This window comes from Sapajus apella, unplaced genomic scaffold, assembly GCF_009761245.1.
Source record: "Sapajus apella isolate SASKATOON/1434 unplaced genomic scaffold, GSC_monkey_1.0 scaffold45, whole genome shotgun sequence".
NCBI classification, from domain to species: Eukaryota; Metazoa; Chordata; class Mammalia; order Primates; family Cebidae; genus Sapajus; species Sapajus apella.
Window position 1 is genome coordinate 13,161,406 of NW_022436985.1, and position 13,603 is coordinate 13,175,008.

At 38.7% G+C, this 13,603-nt stretch overlaps 1 protein-coding gene across 2 annotated transcripts in view; it reads right to left on the bottom strand.

Moving 5' to 3' along the window:
• The window catches only part of CDS1 (CDP-diacylglycerol synthase 1), a 67,270-nt gene that overhangs the window by 26,718 nt on the left and 26,949 nt on the right, over positions 1-13,603 (bottom strand). For both annotated transcript variants that reach the window (XM_032239711.1, XM_032239709.1), the window contains exons 4-5: positions 8,465-8,562; positions 6,296-6,435 (exon numbers count right to left, since the gene is read on the bottom strand). In XM_032239711.1, coding sequence (XP_032095602.1) covers positions 6,296-6,435; positions 8,465-8,562 — 238 coding nt within the window. The remainder of the gene's footprint in view (positions 1-6,295; positions 6,436-8,464; positions 8,563-13,603) is intronic.

Below are 13,603 nucleotides of genomic sequence, written 5' to 3' on the forward strand. Positions count from 1 at the left end.
ATACAAAAGTTAGCTGGGTGTGCTGGTGTGTGCCTGTAGTCCCAGCTACTTGGGAGGCTGAGGCAGGAGAATCGCATGAGCCTGGGAGGTGGAGGTTGCAGTGACCCGAGATCAGGTCATTGCACTCCATCCTGGGTGACAGAGCGAGAATCCATCTTAAAAAAAAAAAAAATGACTTTGATGACTTTCATTAAATTTCTGTGACTCTATAAGTCTAAAATAAGAAATGCTAAAATACGTCTATGGCAGAAATCAGTATATTATCGGAAAAATGAAGAAATACCAGGCCAGACATGGTGGCTCATGCCTGTAATCCCAGAACTTTGGGAGACCAAGGCAGGAGGATCACTTGAGCTCAGGAGTTTGAGACCAGCCTGGGAAATACAGTGAAGCCCTGTCTCTACTAAAAATACAAAAATTAGTCAGGGTCAAAAATACAAAAATTAGTGCCTATAGTCCTAGCTACCTGGGAGGCTGAGGCATAAGAACCACCTGAACCCAGGAGGCAGAGGTTGCAGTAAGTGGAGATCATGCCACTGCACTCCAGCATGGGTGATGAAGTGAGACTCTGTTTAAAAAAAAAAAAAGAAGAAGAAGAAATATGTAGGGCTGTTATGCCCCACAGGGTCGTGGGGTGTCCCTTATGCTTGAGGTGCAAGATCTGAGAAGTAAAGAGATAGGACACTGAAGAACTGGTGAAGAGCATCTGGACTCACCTGTGAGCGGAGAGTAGTGAGAGCCCCAAACCCCAGAAGCATCTGCATTTATTAGGTACAAGCAGGGGGCAGGGTTGTGAGGAGTGAGGTTACCATCTATAGGATTAGTAATAGGACATACATAATCATGTGAGTCACAAGCGAGGGGGCCACCCCATTATGTTACCTGGGCAGAGAGGTGGGCCGTGCACAGTAGGAGGCCGTGCCGTGCGCAGTAGTAGAGGGTCGTGTACAGAAAAGGGGTCCACCCCCATTAGGTTACAAGGAGGGGTCTACCCCTATTAGGTCACAACTCCCAGTCCTGGGATTACAGGCAAGGGGTGGGCTGTGTGCAACAGGTGTTGTGTGCAACACTTCTTATCTGGGGGCTAGAGACTTCAAAGGATTTCTAATAGAAGGATACTGTAAGCCAATGCAGTGGGAGCTGACAGACTTGTGCATTTCTCTTAAGATATTTATGGGAGGATGATTTGAGCTAGCACAGAAGCGAGAAAAGACTGACAGGGTGTACAGCCGTCGTGACTGGTCATACCAGAAGGGTTCTTCTCCCTTGGTTATTTCCAGGATCTTAGGCCTGAGGCCTACTTTCCACAGAAACTGGATGCAAGGTACTATAACTCCTTTATCAGGAGGAAAGGCTCTTGCTCCAAGCCTGCCATACAGTGTATGCCCTTTCAGGCAGGGATGCCACCGCCTGGGTCTTCGGTTCTTGTCCTGGTCTGGCTATTTTCCATGTACTGCTTCTGTTCTGTGACTGCTCTAGGCATTCCTCCTACTACAAACTACTATATGGTTATATAGAAGGATTCTATAAATCAGCACTGTGTCAGTACAGCTCCGACTACAATACCTATATGATTATATAGAAAGATTATATAGAACTAAGTATGCTAGATATAAGTATTAAGTATGATTATATAAGCCAGATATATGTAAGCAGTAAGTTATACGTCAGGCACTAATTCTATAAACTAATATATGATTATATATAAAGGATTACATAAAGGAAATAGCTGAGTAATAACACTATAAACTAAGATATTCTTCAGGCACTAATTTTGCCTGGGGTTTGGATAGTTCTCCTTCCTCGGTGCCCATGGGGGGGTGTTATCCACAGAAATACTGCTTATACTTCATAGAAGTAGAGTTCAAAAGTAATATATGAAAAAAGAATTACTGGCCGGGCACGGTGGCTCAAGCCTGTAATCCCAGCACTTTGGGAGGCCGAGGCGGGTGGATCACGAGGTCAAGAGATCAAGACCATCCTGGTCAACATGGTGAAACCCCGTCTCTACTAAAAATACATAAAATTAGCTGGGCATGGTGGCGTGTGCCTGTAATCCCAGCGACTCAGGAGGCTGGGGCAGGAGAATTGCCTGAACCCGGGAGGCGGAGGTTGCGGTGAGCCGAGATCGCGCCATTGCACTCCAGCCTGGGTAACAAGAGCGAAACTCCGTCTCAAAAAAAAAAAAAAAGAAAAAAGAATTACTAAAAAGGGGCTGGATGGGAGGCTATCATATACAAAATGTATAAAAAGAAAACAACAAAGAAAATGAATTACACTATCTGTCCACATTCAATTGAGATGTTATTCTCAAGCATAAAGTATAGCAAACCCAAAGGAGAAAACAGTAATCACCTCATATATTGACATTCTACCTCTCAGCTATTGCTGTACATCAACACAGATGTAACTGCAGACATGGAAATAATGATAGATGTAGATGTACCAATATATAAGCTATTAATAATGATAGATGTAGAAATAATGATAGATGTAGATGTACCAATATAAATCCATCCATAAGCTATTAATATATGAAGTGGAAAAAATGGTAGAGAAGAGATACTCTTACTTGTGTAAGAAAAAGGGAGGGGGGATATAAACATACAAGCTTGAATACTCAATTTCTGAAATAACAGTAGTAAGCCTCCAGATATCGTAAGTAAGGCTCTCAAGGCTCTCAGGTGCAGGAAGATTTCATCGAATACTCCTTTCTAGTCTAAACTTTTATCATGGCCAAATATTTTCATTAAAAAAAAAAAAAAACTAGTTAAGCAAACAAAAAAAAAACAACTAGGCCTCTTGAAACCCTTGGCTCCTGGCATGCTCCCCATTGAGATCCTGGGTATCTGTCCCATCCAAGCTACATGGAGGGGCCAAATGTCAGTGCCCAAGTCAGCAAGCGGCACAAACTGCAGTCATGAAAAGGAGCCATCTTTGATGTCCAGCCCACTCAAGACATCAGCACTGGCCTCTGTCTCACGGCAACCAGGAGAGGCCTGGGGTTAGAACTGCTCAGTTAAGGCTGCCAATCCGCAGGACTGTGAGCGAAAATAACAAATTGTTCTATGCCAAGGGGAAAATAAAACTAGTTAAGGCTTTTTGTTTTAAAATGACAGTTTGTATTCCATGCTGGTATCCCTGCAAAATAATATTAAAAGAAATTAAGGGGAAGCCCCACAAGAACAGAGAAAACTGAAGAAATGTCAAGGAGAAAAGAAGAAACATGTCTATAAAATTCGGAAGCTAGAAAGCAGATAGGTAACTGTTAGTAGACCTGAGAAATTACAGGTGTCTAAATGTATTTTCCAGAGAAACGAAGGAGAAAAGGCCCAGTGGGAGGTAAGACTCAGGCCTAGGCTTCTGACCTGGAGTAGTTGGTGAAACTCTGACAATAAGTGCGAGCCCTAGCCAAAGCAATCAGTTCTGAGAACAGACTAAAGATATCTTTATAAATGCACAATCATAAGACATCTACCTTCTATACATCATTTCATAAGAAACTACAGCAGGCCATGCTTCAGCAAAGTGAGGGTGTTAACCAAGAGATGGAAGACCTGGGATGGAAGAAACAGGGGCTCAAATCAGGACAGCTCAGCAGTGGAGCCATATGCAGCCAGCTCGCACAGGAACAGGAATGCAGAGGTCTCTGGCACAGAAGTTTCCAGGAAAAAGGGCAACTGATACACTATCTGACTTACGTAAATATTTGAAAATACTATCAGTAGACATGGGACAACCTGAAGGAAAAATTAAGGATCTCTACACTGAAATTAGCAAATATGAGAAAGAGAAGGTGAAGCAGTTACTCAGTTTGGGAAAAACAAAAAGTTGTAAAAGGAGGAAATGTAATCATAGATACTATTTGGTTCTACAGGAAGTGATATTTTAGGTACCTACTTAATAATGCAAACTATGACTATAAAAACTGAGTATGAAGAAGTGAGGTGGGTTGTAACAGGAAGTCAACAGATAATGCCTGAAGTAAATTAAGAAATAGATATATTACTTAGAGGAAAGGAAAAAATCTGAAAGCAGTGGGATACAGGGTTGCTGTTTACATAATAATTCTTTTGAAATTAAGTTTGAAAACTAACGTGCATATATTAATGATAGAAATAATTTATGTTTTAATTAACCACTTATTATTATTATTATTATTATTATTTTGAGATAGAGTCTGACTCTGTCGCCCAGGCTGGAGTGCAATGGCATGATCTCAGCTCACTGAAACCTCTGCCTCCCGGGTTAAAGTGATTCTCCTGCCTCAGCCTCCCAACTAGCTGGGATTACCAGCACCTGCCACCATGCCAGGTTAATTTTTTTTTTTTTTTTTTTTTGCATTTTCAGTAGAGATGGGGTTTCGCCATGTTAGCCAGGCTGGTCTTGAACTCTTGACCTCAAGCAATCCACCTGCCTCAGCCTCCCAAAGTGCTGGGATTATAGGTGTGAGCCCCATGATCAGCCCACAATTGTTTTTAAATAATTATAAGAATAATCACATGAAATAAAATGTTGGGTTCAATAACAGAAGATACCATAGACACTTTGACTATTATTATCAAAACTCAAAATGCCAGAAGTCTTATTATTTTAAACATAAACTGAGAAAGAAGATACTACATTCTTCTCTCCTGTAATACAAAAGCATCCATTCCAGAATCTGCCTTACCTTTAACAAAATAAATCAAGCTTATTGATTTGGTAAACGAGAGAAAATTCTCACATTTTCTACCAAGAAAAAAATTGCACAAATGTCCTTTGATAAACACAGAATCAGAGGCGAATGTTTTACCCTCCAAAATTTTAGTATGATCTTCTTAACTGATAACAATCATAATCTTTCCAAGATCATAATCCCTCAAATTGGTCAGAATTTAAAATAGACCAACTACCATCAAATGAATACCCTTAAAAGAGTAGAAATTTTTCAATACCTATTTCTATGAATGTACTTTTTATAGACACAGCAGTAAAAAGTTTTTTTAAATGAAGGAACAGATTTGGAAAGCTGAACTGAAAAATAAACCTGAACGTAAGGCTGGGTGCAGTGGCTTGTGCCTGTAACCCCAGCACTTTGAGAAGCCAAGGCAGAAGGATTCCTTGAGCCCAGGAATTCAAGACCAGCCTGGACCACATGGGGAGACCGAATATCTACAAAAATAAAATTAAATTAAAAATTAAAAAAATTAACAAAAATCCTGAATGTAAAAGGTGGAAAATTCTTCAAAAATGTATTCCTCCTAATGATATAAAAAAAATTATCTGAAATTCCCATTATCATTTCAGATTGTATTTCACTTTCTGGCTTTTTAGACTTAGAAGGCCCAGGAACTGAAGGTGCTTAGGAGCACCATGAAGGCATCATAACTATTTAATGAAATAGCATACTTCTAACAGACTGGACATGCTTTCCCACATACCCCGAGTATTTTTAAAGAGAAATGGAAAAGAATTACTCAGTTTCCAAAATTGTACCTTGAGAAAAATTTATTTACTGGGAGACTCCTAGAAGTTAAAACAATAACTATTAACAGCTAATGTGAAAACTCACAAATAAATTTCATTTTCTTCTTTCAAAGTGGAAATAATAAAAAAACAAAATTTAAATAGTGCCAGGTACTATTCTAAGTGCTTTACAAAGAAACTGAAGCACAGACAAATTAATTAAATATCTCATTGTTTACTCATTCAGTAATTGGTAGGTCCAGAATTCACATGAGCAATGTGGTTTTTAAAAAGCACATTAAAAAAATCAATTTCTTAGGGAATTTTTTTTTATGATCTGTAAAATTTTATGGAAAAGATATCTGTAAATTATAACTTAAGAATGTAAATTTTAATTTAAAAATTATAAAAACACGTGGCATAGCCTACTATAAACAAAGTTGCATATATAATAAACTATGTCTAAAAAACTAATTAGTCTGATTAATTCTACATGAAAAAGCTCTATTTCCTCGGGACAAATAACACAATATATATGTGAAAGCTTCTTCGTAAATTGTATTTGGGTAATAGTTTTTATTTGCTTAAAAGTTTTTTTTACTGCAATTTGCAAAGAAAATGTTCAAACACATGGAGTGATTCTTAATAAACACTTTTTAAACCCACCACAAGGGATAATTGCTATTTAAGAACATGAGGAAAGAAATACGTTTATACATGAGAAACAATGAAAAAGAGAGGCTAGAATAAAATTTAGCAAAAAAGTTATGAATTTAAATAATATAAATAAAAATAAACATGGAAAATGTGTTAGCTACATATCAATACAGAATATTCCTTAACTTACCTGCCAGATAGAGGGCAAATGATATAAATCTATGGTAGCGAATGAGGAACTGAAGTTGTTCTTCTCTTTGAACAAATGTAGCAAAATAATCAGCTACAGTCTCTCCATAGAAAAAGTAGTTTACACACAATAGAAAGTACCTATAATTTAAAAACAATTAGCTTTGCTATATTTGAAGCTTTCCTTCCCCTCAAACTCAACAGAATTATTTTCTACATTCTGATGACATAATGATCAAAACCAAGTTCAGAAGACCAATTCAAGATATATTTTACCAAAATGCTATTCTCCTGTTTCAAACTTAATTTCAAATGTATTGATTAGCAAAAATTTACCAAATATAGTTCATACCTTTAGCTGAAAATCTAATGCCAGAGATAATTAGGAGACGATGTAGAAAATACTACACACACACAATCCCTCACCCTTGGGAGGTGGGGGTGGGGTGTGTGTGTGTGTGTGTGTGTGTGTGTGTGTGTGTGTATGTGTGTATAAATTTAATACTTTGTGTGTATGTATAATGTGTGTATGTGTGTGATGTATGATTTTAATACTTTGTATGTATGTATAATCTGTGTGTGTATATACTGAGGTATTAAGCTCATAATGAAAATTAACTCCACCAGTCGCGGTAGCTCATGCCTGTAACCCCAGCACTTTGGGAGGCCAAGGCAGGCAGATCACCTGAGGTCGGGAGCTCAAGACCAGCCTGATCAACATGGAGAAACCCCATTTCCACTAAATATACAAAATTAGCTAGGCGTGGTGGCGCGAGCCTGTAATCCCAGCTACTTGGGAGGCTGAGGCAGGAGAATCTCCTGAACCTGGGAAGCGGAGGTTGCAGTGAGCCGAGATTGTGCCATTGCACTCCAGCCTGGGCAACAAGAGCAAAACTCTGTCTCAAAAAAAAAAAAAAGGAAAATTAACTCCTAACTACTCACAGTTCTAATGCTTTTTTAATAGTAGAAGTCCTAAGACAAATATCCACCTGCCCTCAGGAAGATTAAGAGGGAAAGAAAGAAGAGGTAATTCAACCTCTCTCCCTACTGCCCTACACACAATGGCATCTTTTTGCCTTTTCTAATGCTCCCCATGGACTCCAGATGAGCAGGGATTCTTCCTCTGTAAAGCAATCGAGGCCTAACCTGGTCCACCAATCCAACTATGTACCCACTGTCCTCTGATCAATACCCTCGGCTCAGGAGGGCCAGGAATGTCTCATCAACTGGAGTATACAGTGCGTCTGTCTCACATGTAGAAACTGATGGGTACTATCTCCCCAACCAGAAATCTCTTCATCTAAAATTTGTCTTCATTTCAAATACCAGTTTATCTTTTACCTCTTCTGACACCTTCTATAATCACTGGAGCCCATCCTGATTTATCTTCTCCTTTTTTAAATAATTAGAATTAATACAGCATGGTTTTGCATTTAATTATTCTCCAACTACTTTACCTATCTGACATTTCCTGTATACTTTGCCACTGATGAAGAAACCTGCTAGAAGGAAAAGTCAGCTAACACCAAAATCAAGACACTTCCTTTGACTATTCTAAACCCCATCTATTTAATAAGACACTGACTCCCTGGTTGATATTAATCAACTATATTAAAAAGCATGGCCACTTGGGTTAAATATGAACTATAACATTATCACGTTTCCTAGTCAAGGTTTTGATAGCAGTAATTTATAATGAAAAGTTTTAAAAGATGTAAAATTTTAAATGTTAAAATCATTTGGTGATTTTGTTATTAACTTCACATGAATTTGTATATATACAATATTTTGTATGTTCTCACGTCAACTGAGGGGAAATGAAGGAAAAGATATGTAAATATTTTGCTAGTTATTATTGTAAAGAATATAAAAATGTGTCCAATACAATGTTTAGTTTTTTATTTTAAAAACAGGACAAGAATGGTGTATATATTAAACATATATTAGATATCTCTAAAAAGACTAAAATACAAGATCTGAAAAAAGTCCTATTGGAATGGGAAAGAAAAAGGTGATCTTCTTTTCAAATTTCAATTACATTATTTTTATTTATCTTTCTCCAGAATCAATCTGTTGAGTAAATTGAATGGATACTGACAGATCAAGATGCTTCCTTTACAAACTTTAGAAATCAACTTTTCATATCTGAAATAGTTTCAAGCTTACTTACCAACTTAGTGTTCTAAACCATGGCAGATCATAAGAATGATAGACTCTATAACCTATAGTGATAATTTCATGGAAGCATTTCACTTGGATGCCCAGAACCTGAAACCAAGAGAAAACATTAACATACATTTCTCAATGTTTACATTTTTGCTTAAGCATTCAATAAAGCAGTTTGTCATATGTATTTTAAAAATCTATCAATTTTTAATTATTCTAAATGTCAGTAAAAAGTGCAATATTCTATGTCTCTAAAATCAAGTGATGCCTCAAAGAGATAGGCAAAATAATGTTTTATTCAAAAAGATTTGGAAGATCCTTCCCGGGGTGGGTAATGGCACTGGAGTTTAAAGTTTGAGGGATATAGTCCAGTTGATCACAGTTGACTAGGATTTATCCCTTATTACTATTTCATTCTTGAGATTTTCCTTCTCAAATTGGAGAATCTCTTTGTCCAACTTGCCCATTATGTTTCTTGAGATACCCTAAGAAAATGATCATATATAAAAGTTTGCTTGTATATATTCATTTGTAACCATATATTGTTATACCTACAAATGATAAAGATACTGTCAGGGTAAATAGTTAAAACACTTTCTACCTAGTCACCCTGGAATGGCCTTTTCATCCTCTCTCTCAGCTGTGTCAACTCTCCCATAGCCAGCTACATACTGGTGAATCTAAGCTGGACTACCTTAGCAAAGTATAAGCAAGCTTCTATGCTTGCAGACACTTTGGCCAGTCAACTGAGTTTATGCATTTCTGTTTACACGGTGTCCTGATTGCACACCTATTAAATGGGTTTAGATTTATAAATCCCTTTTTAATGTTCTATTTTGTAGTCCTTCAAACTGCTGCATTCAGTAACCTGGGTGAAGGTAATTTCTCAAGATGGAGCATCATACCTAGTGCTAGACCTGCCAATTGGAAGACTCAAAGAGCAAATGACATGTCGAACACTTATTACATGAAATAAGAGGATAAATCTTTGTGAATATGGCAGACTAGCTTTTTCAGCCTCTAGAGAGCATAGCTCAGTGGCTTTTTATACTGTCCTTGAGCTAAGAATGGATTTTTTATATATTTTAAAGAGTTTTTTAAAAATCAAAGATTATGTGACTGAAACATAAGCAGTTTCTTAAAGTCTACAATATTACCAACTGGTGTTTTAACAGAAAAAGCTTTCCAAACTCTGTCAGAGAATATACTTTGGGATTTCTTTTTAAGATTTCCACAAATTATCTTTCCCAAACCTACCATCCAGGGTATTCTTAAGCTACTTTTTCCCATTGTATCAATTACAAGTCCAATCACGTACTATAAAAAGTTAATGTGTCTTCCCAGCCACATAATAAAGAAATACATGTCAATTTACCATAAATAGCACTTTTAGGGAAAGGTCATAAATGGGTTATAAAGACAGGAGGAACTCTAAGTGTCGTTTTTCAAATACCCTTTGTATATAATGTCAGGTCATTTCTAACAAAAATAGAGAACAGAGACAATGTTTAATATTAAGATAAAGTGTTCAAGTTCATCAGATCCAAAGGGCTTTTAAAATATCATACTGAGAAGGCTGGCAAGATGACTGAATAGGACAGCTCTGCTCTGCAGTTCCCAGCGAGATCAACGCAGAAGGTGGGAAATTTCTGCATTTCCAACTGAGGTACCTGGCTCATCTCACTAGGACTGGTTAGACAGTGGGTGCAGCCCATGGAGGGCAAGCTGAAGCAGGGTGGGGTGTTGCCTTACCTGAGAAGTGCAAGTAGTCCAGGAACTCCTTCCTCTAGCCAAAGGAAGCCGTGAGGGACTGTGCCATGAGGAACAGTGCATTCCAGCCCAGTTACTACACTTTTCCCACAGTCTTTGAAACCCTCAGACTAGGAGATTCCCTTGGGTGCCTACGTCAACAGGGCCCTGGGTTTCAAGGACAAAACTAGGCAGCAGTTAGGGCAGACATCAAGCTAGTTGCAGGAGTCTTTTTTCATACCCCAGTGGCGTCTGGAACACCAGTAAGACAGAACCGTTCACTCCCCTGGAAAGGGGCTGAAGCGAGGGAGCCAAGTTGTCTAGCTCAGCAAATGCCACCCCCATTTGGATCTTAGCTTAGCCCAGCAAGCTAAGATCCACTGGCTTGAAATTCTTGCTGGCATCACAGCAGTCTGAAGTCAACCTGGGACACCCAAGCTTGGTGGAAGGAGGGGCATCTGCCATTACTGAGGCTTGAGTAGACAGTTTTCCCATCACAGTGTAAACAAAGCTGCTGGAAATTTCCTACGGGGCAGAGCCCACCACAGCTCCACAAAGCCATTGTAGCCAGACTGCCTCTCTAGATTCCTCCTCTCTGGGCAGGGCATCTCTGAAAGAAAGGTAGCAGCCCTAGTCAGGGGCTTATAGATAAAACTCCCATCTCCCTTGGACAGAGCACCTGGGGGAAGGAGTGGCCGTGGGGTCAACTTCAGCACACTTAAACATTCCCGCCTGCCGGCTCTGAAGAGAGCAGCAGATCTCCCAGCATAGCGCTTGACCTCTGCTAAGGGACAGACTGCCTCCTTAAGTGGGTCCCTGATCCCTGTGCCTCCTGACTGGGAGAAAGCTTCCAGCAGGAGAGCTCCATGGGCATCTGGCGGGTGCCCCTCTGGAACAAAGCTTTGAGAGAAAGGAACGGGCAGCAATCTTTGCTGTTTGGCAGCCTCCACTGCTGATACCCAGGCAAACAGGGCCTGGAGTGGACCTCCAGCAAACTCCATCAGACCTGCAGCAGAGGGTCCTGACTGTAAAAAAGAAAACTAACAAATAGGAAGAAATAGCATCAAAATCAACAACAAAAAAAAAGTCCACACAGAAACCCCATCCAAAGGTCACCAACATCAAAGCCGAAAGGTACGTAAATCCACAAAGATGAGGAAAAACCAGCACAAAAAAAGCTGAAAATGCAAAAAACAAGAACACCTCTTCTTCTCCAAAGGATCACAACTTCTCACCAGCAAGGGAACTAAACTGAATAGACAATGACTTTGATGAATTGGCAGAAGTAGGCTTCAGAATGTGGGTAATAACAAACTCCTCTGAGCTAAATGGGCATGTTCTAACCCAATGCAAGGAAGCTAAGAAGGTCCCAATGCAAGGAACCTTGAAAAAAGGTTAGAGGAATAGCTAACTAGAATAACCAGTTTAGAGAAGGACATAAATGACCTGATGGAGCTGAAAAACACAGCATGAGTACTTACTTCATAAGCATATGAACTTACCCAACCTAGCAAGACAGGCCAACATTCAACTTCAGGAAATACAAAGAACAACACAAAGACACTCCTTGAGAAGAGCAATGCCAAGATATATAATCCTCAGATTCATCAAGGCTGAAATGAAGGAAAAAATGTTAAGGGCAGTCAGAGAGAAATGTCAGGTTACCCACAAAGGGAAGCCCATCAGACTAACAGTGGATCTCTCTGCAGAAGCCCCACAAGTCAGAAAAGAGTGGGGGGACAATGTTCAACTCTCTTAAAGTTCTTAAATAATTTTCAACCCAGAATTTCATATCCAGCCAAACTAAGCTTTATAAGTGAAGGAAAAATAAAATCCTTTATGGACAAGCAAATCCTGAGAGATCTGTCACTACCAGGCTTCCCTTACAAGAGATCCTGAAGAAAGGATTAAATATGGAAAGGAAGTATCAGGACCAGCCACTGCAAAACATACCAAATCATAAAAACCATTGACACTATGAAGAAACTGCATCGACTAACAGGCAAAATAACCAGCTACCATCATAATGACAGAATCAAATTCATACATAATAATATTAACCTTAAATGTAAATGGACCAAATGCCCCAATTAAAAGACACAGACTGACAAATTGGATAAAGTCAAGACCCATCAGTGTGCTGTATTCAGGAGCCCCAATTCACATGCAAAGACATACACAGACTCAAAATAAAGGGATGGAGGAACATTTACCAAGCAAATGGAAAGCAAAAAAAAGCAGGGGTTGCAATGCTAGTCTCTGATAAAACAGACTTTAAACCATCAAAGATCAAAAAAGACAAAGAAGGGCATTACATAAAAGGCATCAATGCAACAAGAGCTAACTATCATAAATACATATGCACCCAAAACAGGAGCACCCAGATTCATAAAGCAAGTCCTTAGAGACCTACAAAGAGACTTAGACTCTCACACAATACTAGTGGGAGACTTTAACACCCGACTGTCAGTATTAGACAGATCAACAAGACAGCAAATTAACAAGGATAGTCAGGACTTGAACTCAGCTCTGGACCAAGCAGACCTAATAGACATCTACAGAAGTCTCCACCCCAAATCAACAGAATATACATTATTCTCAGCACCACTTCGTACTTATAAAATTGACCACATATTGGCAGTAAAATACTCCACAGCAAATGAAAGAGAACAGAAATCATAACAGCCTCTCAGACCGCAGTGCAATCAAATTAGAACTCGGGATTAAGAAACTCACTCAAAACCACACAACAACATGAAAACTGAACAACCTGCTCCTGAATGACTACTGGGTAAATAACAAAATTAAGAAACAAGTTCTTTGAAACCAATGAGAACAAAGACATAATGTACTAGAATCTCTGGTATAGTAAAGCAGTGTTTAGAGGGGAATTTATAGCACTAAATGTCCACATCAGAAGGAGGGAAAGATCTAAAATCAACACCCTAACATCACAATTAAACGAACTAGAGAAGCAAGAGCAAACAAATTTGAAAGCTAGCAGAACACAAGAAATAACTAAGATCAGAGAAGAACTGAAGGAGACTGAGACACGAAAAACCCTTGAAAAAAAATCAATAAATCTAGGAGCTGTTTTTTTGAAAAGTTCAACAAAATAGATAGACCGCTAGCCAGACAAATAAAGAAGAAAAGAGAGAAGAATCAAATAGACACAATAAAAAATGATAAAGAGGAGATCACCACTGATCCTACAGAAATACAAATGACCATCAGAGAATACTATAAACACCTCTACACAAATAAACTAGAAAATCTAGTTTTCTAGAGAAAGTAGGAAAGTTCTAAAATTGACACCCTAACATCACAATTAAAAGAAATAGAGAAGCAAGATCAAATTCAAAAGCTAGCAGAAGACAAGAAATAACTAAGATCA